We start from the raw sequence: 18622 nt of genomic DNA on the forward strand, positions 1-18622 counted from the left end.
GTATAGTGATACTGTGAAATAAAAAAGAACATCGCCCGAACAGGGACTCGAACCCTGGACCCTCAGATCACTCTGATTGTAACAGACCGCTTAAAAGTCTGATGCTCTACCGACTGAGCTATCCGGGCTCTGCTTCAGGATAACACATATTTCTAGTCACATGACAATAAGCTGTACACAGACCTCTCTTGACATTTCTGCATCACCAAATACCATTTGAGTTTACTTCATTCAACACAATTCAAGCTGTAACCATACCAAGTCAACTCTTGCACTCTGAATGACTGTACTTTGGTGGCAGGCCTCGTTCTATAGTTAACAAACAAGACACTGTGCTATCGGCTATGCACGGGTGAGCAATAATTGTATATGACTGCGACTTACTGGGATGAAGATGGCTAAGATATGTAAACGAGGGCCTGTCTACAATTCTAGCCATCGTAAGAAAGAAGTCTTACATGCATTGCAAGCCATTTCATCATGTGGGCAATTCTTGTCATAGACGAAAAGAGATTGGATCAGAAATGATATTTCTCTACTTAGTTTCTAAGGTGTAGCGAAGCCAACCCTACTGTATGAGTACGGGTGGTAAAATACTTGGTTCTTCTAATGTTTTATAGTAAGTATAGTGATACTGTGAAATAAAAAAGAACATCGCCCGAACAGGGACTCGAACCCTGGACCCTCAGATCACTCTGATTGTAACAGACCGCTTAAAAGTCTGATGCTCTACCGACTGAGCTATCCGGGCCTGGTACGTTCGCGTTTATTGTATTTTATGAAATAAGGCAATTGTTGGACGCTCTTGCTGTCCTTTCCGCGTTGACACTTTGAACTGTTATATGTGTCGATGATGATGTTGTATCTGGCGAGTTTCCTAGATAATTCAGACTGGTTAGGAAATGGGCGTTGGAGGAACTGCCTTTGCCGCCGCTTTAGAAAGAAGCAATGTCTTGTTATCGATGTCGCATTGTTGAATCGTATATTTGAATTGTTGGCATGAGTTACGTCCCTTGTGGTCATTACGAAAAGAGATGGCCTGAATAAGACCCATCGTCGTGTGCTCGAACGAAGCAAGAAATCAGAACAAAACAGAACCTTGCTTGCTTTTCGCGAGACAAAGATGATTTTATGCGATGTGGATTGGAGATGGAAGTAGGTCGCACACTAGCAACTAGAAGTAAGTGTACAAGGAAATCGTACGCTAGTGGTGATGACGAGGGGATTGATTAGCTACCTGTGGGATTATCTCCCTTGCACCGGCAACGGTGAACCTGACTGGCGAAATCTGAGTAAAATCCTGTTTTTGTGCAAGCACGTGTTTTTCTCAAGTGCTATTTTACAGTACTATGTATAATGTATACATTGCGCTTGAGGGCTAAGATGTATGAAGAAATATATTGAAAGTTATACGTTCACGATCTCGGTCCACAGTTGTGATTACTTACCATCAGTCAGATGAAAGTTTACTTAAATGACACGAATGAATACTGGCACCAGGGATACTCAACCTCTATATAGGCTCCCTGATGACACGAAAAACCCCAAACAATGACGTACGTGTTAATGATAGGTGCCACCCCATAAACGCGCAGGCTTGCACACCTGAAATTTACATACCATTTGCCACAACGGAAGTAAACCCGTCACTATGGGCCTCATGTCTGAACAGAGCGTGTTAGACTAACAACTAGTCTCTGAAATGAACATATTTTACTGAAAAAACCGTTCATGGTGAAAAAAAATAATATCATGAAATGGAGCCCTGAGACTTTCTTCAAAGGAAATCTAGACTTGCCACATTTTCTAGACTTTCTTGGGTATATGTATACTTCAGGGTCTGTACGACAGACTAACAGCATGTTTAAACACACTTTACAATCCAGGTTAGGATTTTCTCATTATATCTTCCTTCAACACGGGAAAGAGCAGTAGACACTTATCACAACACGTCGGATGTTTGACATAATCTGTTTTGCAAAGAAATGACATATTCTGTTTTGTTCGAGGTGGAGACTTGCTGCTGTCACGTAACTTTGGCGTGATCAGAAACCAAATTTGATTCATTTGAGCGAACCGTGTGCGACGTGAACCTGGAAGGTCACTTACATGAGGTAATATTGATGTTCCATTTGTTCGCACCAGGGAAGAACGTATAGTTGAGTGGATGCTGTACTCCGGATCAGTCTAAGTAAACATAGCCTCAGTACTTTTCGTTACACTCCACTACTGAGTCTAACAAAACCTTCTGGGAGCGACCAATGACCAATCAAACGCGAGAGGGTTAAATAGATTTAACCAACCAGACAACGGCTACTGTTTAGGGATCGGAGGTACTTTCAAAAGATTCACGTCACTGACAGATCTCACCGCAAACAAAAATCAGTATATAACAGTTATTTGACCTGCAGTATACAGTTTCTGTTGACATGGTTACCATTATGACAATGACAATGACAATACTTTATTACCCCGAGGGGAATTCTTTTTACATTTGAAAGTGAACACATATGAGATTGTTAAAACATAAATAACTACATACAGATTAAGATACGTAAAACGACAACAAAGACTGACAGTCAACAGTCATTTAAAAGGCGGATTCTTGATGGAATAAAAGAATTTTGAACTCTTTTAGTTTTAAAACGGGGCATTTGGTAACGCCGACCTGAAGGTAAAAGATTGGATTCTTGGAATAACATGTGACTTGAATCTGATAAAATAAGGTTAACAGCACGATCATTAAAGAGGGATTGTAAAGAAGAAACAGAAATTCCAGAAATCTTGGTTGCCAAGAGAACAACTTTGTTAAGATGTGATTTGCTTTTGAGATTAAGAGAACCGTACCAACACTGAATTGAAAAGGTTAAAATACTCTCAACAAAACAACGATAAAACAACAACATTACTTTTTGACTAACATTAAAAGATCTCAATTTACGCATAAAATGTAATATTGGTTGGCACTTCTTGAAAATGAAATCAGTATTTGGGTCCCACTGTAGTTTGCCGTCAATAATAGTACCAAGGTATTTGTAGTGTGTAACAATTTCAACATTTTCATTTTTAATTTCAACAGGAGTATTGTCAGTTTTCTTGCTTCTAAAATCAATGATGAGTTGTTTGGTTTTCGTAACATTTGGCTGAAGGTAATTATCATCACACCACTGAACAAAGTTATCAACGTCTTTTCTGTAGTGGGCTTCTGTCTCTCTAATCAGGCCAACCAAAGTCGCGTCATCAGCAAATTTGACAGTCAGACAATCAGGGTTGCGGCTTACACAGTCATTAGTATAGAGAATGAAAAGCACGGGCGAGATGACACAGTCCTGGGGTGCCCCAGTGTTAGTGTGCACAACTGACGAATCAGCTTGGTTCACGTGCACAAATTGCATTATATTAGCTAATATTTCCGCAAGATAACATCCTTGAATATTGCCAAAAGCACTATTTTCAGCGACTCACCGTTGTCATGGTTATACGTACACCGTATGCATCACCCGGAAGCGAAATAGCATTCGGAATCGGGATAAAACGTTCAAACGGTATGTGCGAATGTGCACTTTCCCGATTTGGTAAGCTGATTAGTCAATCTTAAAGGTTACCTGACGAGACCTTCTACTAGGTTTCGTTAGACTCAGTGGTGGAGTGTAACGAAATACACTGAGACTACATTTACTTAGACTGTACTCCGGATTGACTTCCCTGAAAATGTCATAAAATCAGAAAATATCAACAGTTTCCTATCTTGTCTCAAAACCGTCTCTTCAAACGAGCACTCGACTAAGCGCATATGAGCAGGACTATATGTCTAATAAATGTCTAATTTGATCTGATTGATTTGAACCTTTCCAAGACAGAAGCCGACATATTTGTTTGAACGGAAGACACCGATAATTTACTCCATTCATTGGGGAAGTAACCACAATGTCCAACTTGTTGAACACGACACTCTGGTCGGGGTCTTAACGAAACGTCGACCCGTATAGGGTTGAGGGTAAAAATCCTTTGATGTGATATGTTGTACTAGCGTTGTTGTTTCAAGGGATTAAAGTATGGTTGTCCCACAAAGTTGAACTTAATGAACTTACACAAGGACACTAATTATTCATTAGTAGTCTGGTCTACACGTTCACCACGCATTCCATTGTCACGCCATACGAGAATGCGACAGTTTGCCATCTCACACGTGGGGAGTATCTCAAATTTATTGAACACGTATCAAAATACACGACAATGGGAACATGTTCATGTGCATATTCCATCGAGTGACCCTGAGTTGATGTTGTTGGCTGATAACAGTTTATTTTCTCCTTGGAGGCATGTTAAGTACAGATAGGAACTTCGAGGCCTGTGTTGAACACCTACAGCATCTACTATGTCTTGTAGTCTTCCTGTCTGAACAAAGTTCTATTTTCACTGCCCGAACTTTCATTCCTAAGTGCAGTGACACAGACCTATCTCATCTTCCCCGTCGCTGTGGGGGTGATGTCATGAAGAATACTTTATTTTTGTATTACTCAAAAATAATCTTCAAATTAGCTTGTTAATTCCACATCTACGTAAACATTTCATAAAATATACAACGAGGGAAACCATTTTCAGCTTTCTGCCGCTTGTTCTCTCGGTGTGAGATTGGAGATTAGAAACGTGGAGTATACCGGCTCCCTGAGCACCAGCAAACCTGACTCCCATACACCATGTATCGTCATTATATCTTGCAGTGCTCGGTTGCGGAAAAATGATCGACACGTGTTACTTCGGGATAATGCCCTCTACATGTAGAGGAACGCGAGAAATGAGTGAACCTGGCTGTAGATGTTGTTTTCTTTATATCTGTGATGAGGCCATGAGCATTTCAATAACCAGTATTCAGCATCAGGTCCTGGTCGACCCACTGTGTACAGACTTTATCTTCGCAGCTGCAGGGACTGGTCGGATGTAAAAACCGGATGGGATTTGATGTTCCAATACTCTGATTCGAACATGTACTTCTCGTGACAAATCAGTGTGAAATCACGATGCGGCTCAAAACCATCAAAAACAAGGTGTAACGTTACACATTTTATTTACGACAATATATAAGGATGTAGTCATCTATCATTTCTTGAAGACATTCAAACAGAAATATAAGTAAACAAGCATTCATATATAATACTACGTTCCAGGCTTTGGGGCAGTACAGTAAAGTGCATAAATGCTACCACCACGGAGGTACGGAATATGGGTTAAGTTTTGTCAGCAGAGGTAACAGTTGGACTAAGAGCACATCTCCCTTCGATTCGCTTCGAAAAAACCCGAAATCATATGACTCAAAAGGCGCGCTGAAAAACAAACCCGACTAAAACACTCCCAGTAAATATGAAGTTCACAAAAGACAGAAAAACATCCATGTTCTGTTATGACAGAAACCATTTCTGGTTATTAATGAGTGAGTGATTATGGTTTTATAGCAAGTCGTATGGCTTTCAGCAATATCACTGTTGGGGTCATCAGAAATGGGCTTCAAACATTGTACTCATGTTGAGAATCGAACGCATTAACTACTACATTAACCCACAGAACCGTTTGGTACTTATCAACAAGAACAAAACTGGTGTCTTTTTCCACCGTTCACAATCGCCCAAGACTACAAAACGTGTTCAAGGATTAAGTAATTCATAGTGCATATTAGTGACGAGAGTCAACTTAAACCCTAAAATCTAGTTCACCAGAATAGTTAGCGACTGAACAATTCTGTGTATGACACTGCTGCAGGTCCATGTCATGGAATTTGGCTAACTCATATCCTAAAACCAAATCCACAAGTCATCAACAAATCTATTCTGTTCATTCATTGCCCAACAAACAACAAACAGGCCAACAATTACCAGGTTCACAACTGGCAGTATAGTCCCCTACTCAATTATAATCCCCCCCCCCACTTCCCACTCTGAAGTATTCCTCTTCCTAATCTATCTCAAGTAAAGTTAGGATCATCGCCAAAAGCAAACGATCTCCCTTGAGTAAAGCACTTTAATCTATCTCCCTATGTCATGAAAAACTATATTGCAAGTAAAGATCTCCCATCAAGTAAAAACAATATTGTCTCTAACCAAAGGTCCCCCTGACTCAAGGAAAGCTCTCCCCAAATCAATGATTCCCCCCTATGATGTCAGTATCAATGGCCCCATGGCCTCCTACTCCAGCTTCTTGAGTTCCTGGGTGCCAGGGAAATACCAGTACGTGCCCTTAACGTTCTTGCTGAGCCTCATGATGTCGTCACTATGGCCGTCACCACCTGCTCCTACCATCCGGTCCAGCATGTACTCGAAGTTCTCCGGGGATGCAGCGTATCCGATGAAGAAGAGACCGGCTCCGTTGGCGTGGCTACCAAACGGCATAGACTGGCGAACGATCTCGAACTTCTTCGACTGGTTGAATGCATTACCTACGAAACAGAAAGACTTAACCGATTCATACACCCACCTGATGTACAGTCAAACACTAAAGTAACATATAACGGGTTTTCGTTCTGTGAATATGGCGTAATGGCTCTTTCAACAGTATTTCAGTTAAATCAGGGCGTCCATATAAAGTTGGAGGAAGGTGATGAAGGGATGTGCCAAGCATGGGTGTGGTGCTGACAACATCATTATCATAACGAATATAACTTCCTCTTTGTCTCGTGTGTATTGAAATACCACTGTCACCCTGTCCACTCGGAAGTGAGCAAGCGAATGAGTGAGTGAGTGAGCTTAGTTTTACGCCGCACTTAGCATTATTTCAAATCCACGGTGGCGGTCTGTAAATAATCGAGTCTGTACCAGACAAACCAGTGGTCAACACCATGAACAAAGATCTTCGCGACTGGAAACCGATAGCATGTACCAAGTAAGTCAACAAGCCTGACCAGCCGATCCCGTTAGTCACCTCTTGTGACAATCATGGGTTACTGAAGGCCAGTATTGTAATCCATATTATTTGGGGACATTCCAGTGATAACAGAGGGCGCTGCTTCATACCTCCAGTCATCCTGGCCACGTGGGACGTGATAGCCTTACGACTCAGTTCAGTGCTGTCGCCCTTCTGACGACCGACCCACCCCTCCAGCGTCCGGTCTGGAAACAAGAGGGATAACGTTCAACATCAATGGCTGATGGCTTTGTGCCAGAGTAAGGAAGTGTGGGCTCAGCATCACTCCTTACAGCAGTCTAACCAACAATACTGAGCCTACGTTCACTTAAACTGGCACTGTCTGTTCTCAATACAAACACTATCTAGTAGAGTGAACTCTGTCATAAGATAATATTTACTGGGTTTCTTGTAAAATATATCACCTCCACTTTCCTACATATGCTCGCAGAAAGACAACTCTGCACGTGTGTGCCATTCTAAGGCAAAGTGCCAGAAAAACGTATGTAGCAAGATAATGTGATCAAGTGGATGATGATCGTCAGATTACACGGGTTATCTGCCCTTACCTTTTTCTGCCTGGATTATATCCAAGTTATGGAGCCATTTTTGTGTTATCTGAAATGAAACAAAAAACAGGCTTGATATGGTGAAACCATCCATCTTAATTTTGTACAAAAGTAAATAACACAAAAAACAGGAAACTATACAGGAGACACAGACACTCCTGTCTTAGCAGCCAGGAACCACTCCCTGAAGACTATGGGGAAGTCTGGCAAGACCAGCCTTGAACCTTATTTCACCTCTCCCACGGCGTGCCAGCCTACTGCGTGACTATAGCATGAAGTAATGCAGTTACGTTGATTTACTTCATTGAAAGCCTCATGTATGACAAATGACGAGTGATAATTGGGATTCTAACAGTGGGAATTTCCCTGGGAAATAACCCATAAAGGATTATGAAGGTCAGCAAGGTACCCAGATATAAGCGACACTTACAACGTAGCTGCCTCCTGTCTCCTTCTCCACGGCAACACTCTGGCGGCTGTCGTCATCAGCCGGGTTTTCAGTCCCTGACAACATTATGTATCCATGGTAACTAAAGTCACTATTTTGAAAACAATACATGTTATTACTAACTGGGTGTTATTTTCTAAATGATTTCAGTCTGATGATCCTTATGCCAAAGAAGCTGACTGAGTGCAATTCATTTCACTAGATTTATTTGTCGATTATGTGTTGCAAGGCAAGTTGATTATTTAAATACAAACAAAATACCAGACAATCCAGTGATCAACAGCATGAGCATCGACCTGCACAATTGGGAACCAATGACATGTGTCAACCAAGTCAGTGAACCTGCCCCCCCGATCCTGTTACTCGCCTTTTAAGGCCAGTTTGGGTTGCTGAAGGCCTATTCTACCGGACTTTCACGGGTCTCAGAGATCAGTAACACAATAACAGACACCAACTATCTCCAACAGATATAACCAGCCATTTAACCCTAATCAGGACCTTCGTTTCCTGTACCGAAACGCATCTGGGGAACCCCATCCCAGAACCCAACCCGGAATTGCCCTGTTAGTCGCTAGAATCCTACCCAGAGTCCCACCCCTAGATGCTATTCAGCTCATGGATTCCAGTGGAATTACCCACCATCTATGAAACCCGACAGGTCGCGTCCGTTCTGGTAGACGAAGCTGTAGATGTCCTCGTAGTTGTCAATGCTGTCCTTGGGCAGGCCTCTGATGACGAGGTTGGCCAGCTCGAACAACTTGCTGACCTGGTTGGACTTGGCATGGATGAAGACGTCACCGCCTGGAGACAGAAGCCAACTCTCTACACCACATACAGCTACATGTATACAACCACAGAAGACATTCTAACCTGGAGACAGAAGCCAACTCTCTACACCACATACAGCTATACAACCACAGAAGACATCCTAGTCTGGGGACAGAAGTTGGTCTGGATGCAACAACCACACACAACTATACCTACAGTCCTACTCAAGAATATGTAGGAAGGAAACAGCTCCTCTTTAAATGGTAATCAAATATATATTCTTTTCATAAAACGAGATACATTATATTCACTTCAGCCGTTGCCGGAATCAAACAAAGATTTCTATATTTAGGCTGACTCTCTTACTGGACAATCGACAGTGACAAATTCGAGTTCCCCTCTCACCTGAACTTGGCATGTCCCCTAGAGCCCCCTTCCTGAAGGGGTAGGTGTAGTTCTTCCTGGTCTTCCCAGCAACCTGGACAGACATGGCGTAACGTGAGCTTACTCACAGAACTGATGTGGAAGTTCTCAGTGAGCAATGTTTCAACTGATACGAGTGACGGTCCATACCACTATCTTAATGTGATCAACCATGTCTCCGGGCTCCTTGAGCCATTATGTCACGACCTCCATATACTACTGTTATACATTGAACTCATTTTTCATCAAAGAATCCTTTCGGAGCGAGTGAATTTTGTTTTACGCCACTTTTAGCACGACGGAGGACACCAGAAAATGGGCTTCACACATTGTACCCATGTGGGGAATCGAACCTGGGTCTTTGACTTGACGAGTGAAATCTTTAACCACTGAGCTACCCCACCGCTCCTCATCTTTTCGGAAATGGTGTTGCCATCATCATCTATCTCATCATAAACCTGACACAGACTCTCTGAAAGGTTAGTCTCGTGTGCTTGTAATCAGATTTGAAACAAAGTAGTGTAGTTAATAGGTCCAGGGTACCGGAGTCCAGGGTAGGGAAATTGTACATTATACTCTGAAACACCCAGGACGCTGGGAATCTCTACCCTGATTTCCCTCAAGGATATATCCCCATGCCAATTTAACGACCCGCTGCCATGAGTATCCATCGAATCCACATTATGCTATTTGCTCAGCAGAGAAATACAACTAACCTGTCCATAAAAGTTGGGTCCGAACCCGACCCCTGCCCAGATCTCGTCATCCTCATCCCTCATGCTTGGGTCAACGACCTGGTCCACGTAACGCTGCAACTTGGCTACAGATCGCGCCACCTCCCGGGCGTTAGCTGTGGGTTTGAGGTTGATCCACAGGTAGAGGGCGTGGTCCTTGCCCTGGGAGTACACCTGTTCGGACGAGAGTAAATGTACTTACTGCCAAGTCACTAGTCACGTTACAAGGGAAGGAGAAATATGTTGAACAAGAAGACAGTCATCAATATCCTCGCAACGGCGTAATACTCTTCATGAATATGCCTAGTAACTATGAGTACACCACTAGACCAAAGTATGCGCTAATTCTTGTGAAGAAATAGTGAATCGGAGTTCTGCTCCGGAAAAGAGCACTACCACCAGTGTCATTAGAAGCCAAACTTGTTCCCATGGAAACGCAAAACATTTTTTATTCAGAATTCTAAAACTATCAAAGGCACCAGTGCACCCTCAGATCTATTTAGGTGCCAAGTTTGGTGAAGAAATATTGAAGGGTTTTAAAGTTCGGCTCCGGACAAGATAAATGTGCAGGGGCGGATTGACGGACGGATTTTAGTATCCCCCGCAAAACGCGTTGCGCGTGATAAAAAGGTAATACTCATACCCTAAATCCCCCGCTACCTCGGTATACCCCTGTCTTGGGAATCATGTGAACAGCTAAGAACTGAGTTTACTGTCTACTCTGATGTATAATCCTGTGACAACTATGTAAATCCACAGGAATTGTACACACTGTTTTACATTAATAACTAAAAACACATTGCTCAAGCTATATTTGCAAATATATACGTCACCAGTAATAGATTTGCAGAATGTAATCACTAACACAATAACACTCAAAACAACCCTGCTAAATCAGTTACCTCATTCAGTGTAAAACTGTCAAACATGATTGATTCAAACAGTCGAGAAAGTGTAGTTTGGTACGGGGCGTGACTAACATTGCATCCGGTTTTTTTTATAAACCCACAAAAAATGATTTAAACAAGTTAAATGGTAAAGATTCACTTTCAAAATGTGTTTTCATGAATTAATTATATAAAACATGGTGTGCAGTATTAGTGGAAGTATAAGGTCAATAAAGATATAATTTCTTAAGGGGCGTAGAAAGTTCGAGCTTCGCCGTGAATGTGTAATAACATATTGTACACCGATACTGGGATTGACTTTCATAATCACTCACTGAGGGTTGGCTCTCCGGAACATTGGCAGCATGTACTTTCATTGGCTGGACGGACTTGAGGGTGTCACGCACTCCTTCGGGGTAGATCTTATAGGCCCCGTACCCCAGTGCACCCGCTGTAATGGCGCCCAGAAGAAGGGGTCGTGCGCTTCTGTAGGCACCAGAACTTGCCTTTCCGCTGATGGGGCGGCTGGCTGATTGAAAACAAGTATTAGGAAAAGGACGATCTTAATCAGTGAAAGGAAAATTATATTAGATAATACAAGTAAAAACATCCGTTAATTTTACAGATTTGAATCAGCCTTCAAAAATAATTTACTGGAATTATGTGAAAGATAATATTTTTACCACGTACTTCCCAACGTTTATTTCAAATCTGAAGCATTCTAAACCGGAGATCCTAAATTAACAGGATGATTACAACTTTCATAGCATATAGTTATCTCAAATCGTAAAAGGACTGAACAAGGTCAGGGTTTCACGTGCTATCTCGGTCTAGACTGATGTGTAGGTAACTGGGTCGGACAGTTATACATGGAGTGTTTTGTAGACATTTACAATTTTTGCATATCTGTTCGAGAACGATCACAAACCAGGGACCTCAAACTCAGTTTGATGTACGAGAATACCAGATACGCCAATCAACTTAGATAAAGCGAACAGTCCAATATTTAAAAAAGGCTAGAACATGTTTCCTCATGTATAAGCAGGTTTATGTCACACAAACCCAAACGCGTCGCAATAACAGTCCATGGACATAGTTTGTCTCGAGTCGGGCGAGTTTTGTGGGAAGTTGGTCTAAGGCAACTGTCCTTAACACCACTTGCAAATCATCTACATTTGTATGTAACCTAAATGAAATACACTATCATCGGTAAACCCCTAGGTTAATGGTTTAAGATAAATAGCAAACAGCTTATAATATGTGGGCAGTGAACTTTTCACCGAAAGCACAACAAAAGCTGGCCTTGTGAATGTGGAACAGTTATACAAACGTGACACAGCAAAATGCTATACTCGCGAGTGTGGGTACAGAGAACAGAACTCATAGTCCATGCAGTCACGTATATATTAAATACAAGTGACACTTATCGAATTTGGCAGAATTGAAGTTTAGATAAGTTAATCAGGTTCGTGTATGTGTATCTGAACACAGAAGTGGGTTCTTCACATCGTGCAATTCACAGAATTGATGGAGAGTTGACTGACGGAATGATTGTTGATAGTTAGAGCTGGGAACAGCCATATAGAAATACGCTTGTTACAGGCAAGCTCGTTGTTGGACTTTTTTTCGCCATTTACGAGTAACAGATTGCTGATATTGCACGTTACTTGTCTGAGGCATATTCAGCCTCGAATTGAGGGAACAACTCATGCATATCACAATTTAGATACGTGTCGACAAATTTAAAACGGACGCGACACATTTGTGCATGTGAGTAATTCCGTAAAATAACGCTATAGATCATGAATGCTGTAAGTGTTGTTATAACAGGGTAAGTAGGTCACGTTGTCCTGCCTCGCGTTCTCGCTATTCCACCACATTCGGCTAATAATGACACCTGCCAACCATCTACCACTGTCATTTTACATCCAGTGCCTCATGCATTGTGTCGATTTGAATCTTACCTGTTCTCCCGAAACGTACCGCCTGCCTCAGCAAGTTGTGTGTTGAGCGAAGGGTCGACATGTTTGTTTCTCACTGCTTGCAGTGTAGGGAAGCTTCCAGGTTTGTGAGAGAACGCCGTGGTCACGTGAGATAAGGACAAGCTAGACTGGTTCACGATCGCTTTGACTTAATTGCGGTCCCATGACATCGCATTGAACAAATCAATGACTGATGAATTACTTACAACTGATTATTTCCATAGAATGATCATTTTAGATTTACCACGGGGGTGACACAAGTAGTGATCGAGGGGATTTGCACGAACTGCCTTTCGGTTATATAAGGGATGCATTAAACTTGGTAATTAACCTAGCAATGCTACCGAAGGATGCAATAAATATAGGTCGTTATCATCTGTAAAATTGATGATCCAGGTACTAAAATAATCTCGGACCCATTAAAGCGAGAGAAATGATGGCGCCTTTCATTAGTCGCCTCTTACGACATGCATGGGTTACTGAAGACTAGTTCTTACCCGCATCTTCACGGGTAAAATCAGCATGCACAACAATGCTCTCTAATGTGTTGCTTTTTAATTAAACCAACAACAAACAAAATATAGCGGTCTTGTCTGGCTTTGTTGACTGGTCGTGTTGACTGACGTTTTGTTGACGGCTTGTTGAGTGGTACTGTTGACTGGCCTTCTGTTGACGGTTTGTTGACTGGTCTTGTTGAGTGGTCTTGTATTTGTGTCACCTCTTGACGTGGATCATTTTCAAATTCACGGTGTGTTTCTTCCATAGTAATTTGGTTGTAGTGTAAAACAACATTCGTACAATGACGTAGTTTAAAATATCTGAGTTCCCATAAATATTCATAAGTGGCACACGTATACGTTCGCTCACTACCAGCCCGACAAGACACCCGGATGTTGTAAGTTGCCTCTCCTCCCCATATGAATGTTACACAGCACGTGCGAGGGGATAGGCGTTGTTGCATAAAGTGGATTGGTGACTGGGGTATTGTTAGCCTTATCCTGGCTGAGTTAGTCAAACACACCCCCAGCAGAAAGGACATAGCTTTTCTTAACTCCGCTTTTGGGAGATTACATGTCCGCAGTATCTTGTACACACCAACGGGGCAGTTGAGTGGCTTGGTGGTTTATGCGTTCGCTCGTCATGCCGTGGAGCCGGGTTCGATTTCCCACTAGGTCACAATGCGTGGAGCCCATTTCTGCTGGAATATAGCCAAAAAAGCAGCCTAAAATCAAGTCCACCCACTCACTTAAGAATAATAGCGACAAAACCCTTTCAACGGCTGAAGGTAATGTCCAGTCGATTCATTCGTAACTACTTTTGCCATTCCTCTTCTTGTAGGTCACGGACAGAGGCGAGTAGTTAAGAATGCAGTCGATTGTGCAGTTCTTTAAGTGTGTGAATTATTATGAGATAGTGAAGATACCAAGTGTTCGCGTAAAGGTTGTAACCGTCATAATCAGATGTAAGGGCTATAGTGAGCCGTTCAAACTTTGACATTGTGGTTTAAGCTGTGAACCTGCACTGGATCTCCATCGAGAACCTTCGAGGCCCGTCCCTAACACAAAGCGATTTACACACGCGAAAGGCACTGCGTTCACGTGCACGTAACAATGACTCATCAAGGCTCACACTTCTTTAATAAGTTTTAAATCAAGGTTAACAAAATTGTGTCTTTTTTACCCCTTGTTGATGCTAAACAAATGTTTACTAGGATAAAACGAATCAATAAAATAGAAACAGTATCACCTGTGATGATTTATTTTTCTATTATCTGAATATGGAAAGTTGAACGATGATATGATCTGACAGGTATGTTTAGACTGAATCTCATAATCGTTTATTGTTCCATCTTGTATTTATGATGTCGAATGTGAAGACAACAGTCAGATGTCTGACACAAGGAATTGGATGAAGGCATGGCCGCCATGCTCTGTACTGACTGTACATGCAGGTATACAATGGTCAGGTGTGTCAGTAGATGATGCCTATAAGGGTCGGACAACCAGGATGAATTTGGCTACAGAAATATTCCTGTTCTCCATTCATCAAAGTAATCCCAATATTTTGAAAATCGACAACGATTGCTCTTTGTTATGAGGGTACCGAAGGATACCTCTTACAGGTATCGAGGAAAATTATTGTCACACTTGAAGGTACCGCGGGAAATGGTCAATACTACTTTTGGTGTACATTCCAAATATATCCTGCGAATATTGGATAACTTAAGCAGGTGAACTACCTGGTCAGGTGAAAATATATATTTATATAATTGGTCATCCTTGACCACCCATGCCATTCCACTTCCGGAAAACTGACCAGTGGGAAACAAAGGTATTGAGGTGTCTAACACGACTGACTAATTCTTCCGAGTATACATTCAGGCTGTGCTGTGTATTTGCACATTTTCTGCCGCCGATAAATTTCATTCCGATGTGAAATAACAAAATAATTCGTTTTTCAATATTCCCACTGGCTGTGGAAAGGTATGCCCCAATGTAAGCAATGACGCCTCTACCATTGCATTTTCTTAAGTAACTAATGTCTCCTTAATCATCTTCCCAGCTACGATGACATAAAATCGTTTCCGACTCGATGTACAAGTGATTCGTCTCTTTCATCAATAAAACAGACATAAGCTATGTAGTCCGGATCGTGTCACTGAAGTACTTTAGCCCCCAGTCCTGACCAAAACATGTTACCCTGTCTGTCAGTCTGTCTGTCATCCTCTCTGAATAACACAAAGAATCCATTGAGCACCGGTGTTATTTTGAATAGTATAATTAATCTTTGCTTATTTACAAGCGTGTTTATAAAAGCCCTTTTGCCTCATGGGAATCTTCACGTTTACAAAGGTCAACCTGTCAATCTAAGGACATGTATCTAAAACATACATAGAATATCGGGTTATTTGGGATCAACCCTGTTTGTATAATTTATATGTCAATAGAAGTGACCTTGACACTTTAAGACCCAGCTTTATGGCCTTCAAGTATATTTGGTTTGTTTGTTTTTTTATTTTGTTTTTTTTTAATCTGTTAGGCACACAGTTGATTTCTCACGCATTGCTATAAACATCAACTCCAGCCGTCACTGCTCGGTACATTTGTACTCAAAATTGCTTGGCACTATCTCCAAATCAATGACTTTATTTTGTCGAAACGTTTTACAAGAAAATACGTTGGCGAGAAGGTTTATTTCTTCAACACAAACGTGGCAGGCGCATAGCAGGTCAGTTATTTCGTGAAAGCCCAACAGGTTGCCGACCAGAAATCGGCCATCTCTGAACATATTCTCAAGAACCCTGAACACTCAATTCGATGGGAGGACACTAGGATACTATCTACCAACAACAACAACTGGCGCCAAAGGAAACTGCAAGAGGCCATCGAGATCCGGAGACAGAAACCAGCCATCAACCACGACCAAGGAGTGTACCTACCAAGTGCCTGGGACTTATTGATAAATTAATCTCATCTACCTGTGTACATTCTATCTATGTAATTCATGTATAGCCTATCTACCCGAGTACATACTTGTGTTTGTACATCACCAACCCTCATGTAAACATGCTCACCCCCTATCGTGTGTTATGTACATCATCCTATCATGCGTAATGTATCACCATTGGCTTCCATCCTTATCCCCAATCATGTTATGTAAACATATCCAATCAACTGTAATGCATTACCGTTGGCTTCCATCATTGTTATCTTAACTATCGGCTTCCTATCAGTGCTTGTTTATACTAGCTTTCGTTAACTCATTCCACTTGTTACTTTGTTATTGTTTTACCTGTACATATAAATACACCTCTGTATCCCTTTCTCAATCACCTGATGAAGGAGTAAGCATTAACTCCGAAACGTTGTGTTCTCTCATAAAGAAGTTGATATCCATAAAATCTTCATTCTTAAAGTTTGTTATCTAGATAATATGGAGGACTTTTTAGCAGCAATCATATACTCTTAAAAAGAGTAGGGTAACTGTACTTTCAATGTATGATTGTCGAAATTGGGGGATAAAAATAATTTTGGACTGAATCAATGTTGAAACAATAATAATGGATATTTTGAGAATGCATGACCACATGGATTTCATTCAAGGCAAAGCTGTTCGTTCAGTCCCCCTTGTTAGATGACTGGAGTGTGACGTGCAAACTTTAGGTATACAGTTTTCAGTCAGTAGTGTGTGATTTGACCCTGAAAACCTTGACCATGCACAAATGCCACAAATTATCAGAAAAAGTGGTCTACAGTGATTTATCGACCTACCTGAAAAACATCAAGATTCCTAATGACACCCCATGCGCGTGTAGGAGGCCCCACGGTGTGCGCGTGCTTCCCATGTATTGTGTCTGCGTGTGGTGATAACGTGAAAAGATGCTGCATACATAAGATGAATGTCATTGTAACGTTCCTCAATGAGTTTCTACCAGACTTCAAAGTTAAGGTTCCCCTACTTTTTTAAAGACTATATGTAAGACCGGGCTTTATTTTTGATAATGGTAGCTACGCCCCAGCTTGGTGTGGCGTGGACATAGTTTCAATTGGTCATCTGATTGCGGGCGGATGCTGAATATCGTTGTGCAGTAGAATGGGTGGGAACACCTTTTCCCTTATACGGGTGCTCGGACTGACAACGGTAGAGGCATGTGACACATAACGTATACATTATGAAGATGAGCTAAAATGGGCAGAGTTCACATTCGTCAAATTATTTCCACTTCTATAGAGACAGTTTGCCAGCAAGCTGTGCCGCCCATGTTATGCATCAATTCTAGTGACACAATGCAGTCTAATTAAGCTTAATTAAATCCGCATACGTTCGCTGCATTCATATAATATATATGTAATTACTAGCTATAATTATCTTTCAAGCCCACATAATTCCTGAATATATATTAAATTTTCCAATCTGGCTTCCAAATGTGAGAGACACCAGTTGGATAATTTTGCATATAATAATAGTGCTGAGTCAAACGAGAAACTTCACAAAATATATTAAAAAAGGAAATTCTCTGATGATACATCTATGTATTCAAAACGGAACTTCTATCTTTACGTTAGCAAAACCCACGCAAACCCCATTCGTCGTGCAAAATGACGTTAGTGCCAAATCAGGTTTTGCACGTGCAGTCGATCACGTGATCTTCGCACCGAAGTTTTCTTCATTTGCACGTATATGCATTGGCCTCAAGAATTGAAATAAAAACACCTTTAAACCAGTTCTAACGGTACTTTAAATGAAACGATTGCAACGTGAACGTGCCGTTGGCATGTTGCAAGCGGGAAGACCAGTTATTGACGTCGCAAGAGCAATGGGATGCAGCCGTCGTACTGTGTATGACTTGGGAGATCATCTACAACCAACTGGCACCACTTCTGATCACGTCACGATCAGAAGACCGCCAAATCGTCGTACGTCATCTACGTGACAGATTTCTGCCGGCTAACGAACCAGGGCTGAGCTGTTTAGAGGTCGACTTTCCTCACAGACATTCGAAATCGGTTGCCGACTGCCAATTTCCATTCTCGACGTCCATATCGTGGGCCAATATTGACCCCGTTTCATCAACGTCAACGTCTGCTGTGGGCCTAACGTCACCTTCGATGGACCCAGAGAGACTAGAATCGAGTCGTCTTTAGCGATGAATCCAGGTTTACCCTCAGATTCGAGGACGGCAGGCTTAGAGTCGACGTCGTGAACGGTATGCCCAATGTTGAGTACAGGCAGTCGGCAGATTCGAGGGGGAAGTTGCATGGTGTGGGGTGCTTTCTGTGGGAACAACCTTTTCTGACTTCTGGTCATCCGTGGAAACCTCACAGCTGCTGATTACCACGACGAGGTGCTCACCCCTGAACCTTTCATGGCGGCTCATGGCCCAGGTCTACAGTTCCAGCATGATAATGCTCGGCCG

The 18622-nt window shown here is 41.9% G+C and overlaps 1 protein-coding gene and 2 non-coding genes across 3 annotated transcripts; all 3 read right to left on the bottom strand.

Annotated features, from left to right (window-relative positions):
* Positions 1-32: 32 nt before the first annotated feature.
* On the bottom strand, positions 33-128 carry Trnak-uuu (transfer RNA lysine (anticodon UUU)). Its single transcript has 2 exons — positions 92-128; positions 33-68 (listed from the first exon to the last, which is right to left on the bottom strand). It is a non-coding gene; the product is annotated as a tRNA-Lys (tRNA).
* A 527-nt stretch (positions 129-655) lies between these two features.
* Positions 656-751, bottom strand: Trnak-uuu (transfer RNA lysine (anticodon UUU)). Its single transcript has 2 exons — positions 715-751; positions 656-691 (listed from the first exon to the last, which is right to left on the bottom strand). It is a non-coding gene; the product is annotated as a tRNA-Lys (tRNA).
* Positions 752-5051: 4300 nt separating this feature from the next.
* Positions 5052-12835, bottom strand: LOC137265211 (dye-decolorizing peroxidase YfeX-like). Its single transcript, XM_067800555.1, has 9 exons — positions 12688-12835; positions 11059-11252; positions 9819-10010; positions 9085-9157; positions 8551-8712; positions 7894-7967; positions 7464-7512; positions 7005-7100; positions 5052-6430 (listed from the first exon to the last, which is right to left on the bottom strand). Exons 1-9 carry the CDS (start codon positions 12746-12748, stop codon positions 6180-6182), a joined length of 1152 nt encoding a protein of 383 aa, XP_067656656.1. The 5' UTR covers positions 12749-12835; the 3' UTR covers positions 5052-6179.
* Between the last annotated feature and the right edge of the window lie 5787 nt (positions 12836-18622).

The sequence above is a fragment of the Haliotis asinina genome, chromosome 15, assembly GCF_037392515.1.
Source record: "Haliotis asinina isolate JCU_RB_2024 chromosome 15, JCU_Hal_asi_v2, whole genome shotgun sequence".
NCBI classification, from domain to species: domain Eukaryota; kingdom Metazoa; phylum Mollusca; class Gastropoda; order Lepetellida; family Haliotidae; genus Haliotis; species Haliotis asinina.

Bases quoted from the DNA above. Each gene is read 5' to 3' on its own strand.
- LOC137265211 (XM_067800555.1), bottom strand. From the start codon at position 12,748: ATGTCGACCCTTCGCTCAACACACAACTTGCTGAGGCAGGCGGTACGT. The intron at 7,513-7,893 runs GTAAGTGTCGCT...GTTTCATTTCAG, and splicing joins AGACAGGAGGCAGCTACGTT to ATAACACAAAAATGGCTCCA. The intron at 7,101-7,463 runs GTAAGGGCAGAT...TCTTGTTTCCAG, and splicing joins TATAATCCAGGCAGAAAAAG to ACCGGACGCTGGAGGGGTGG.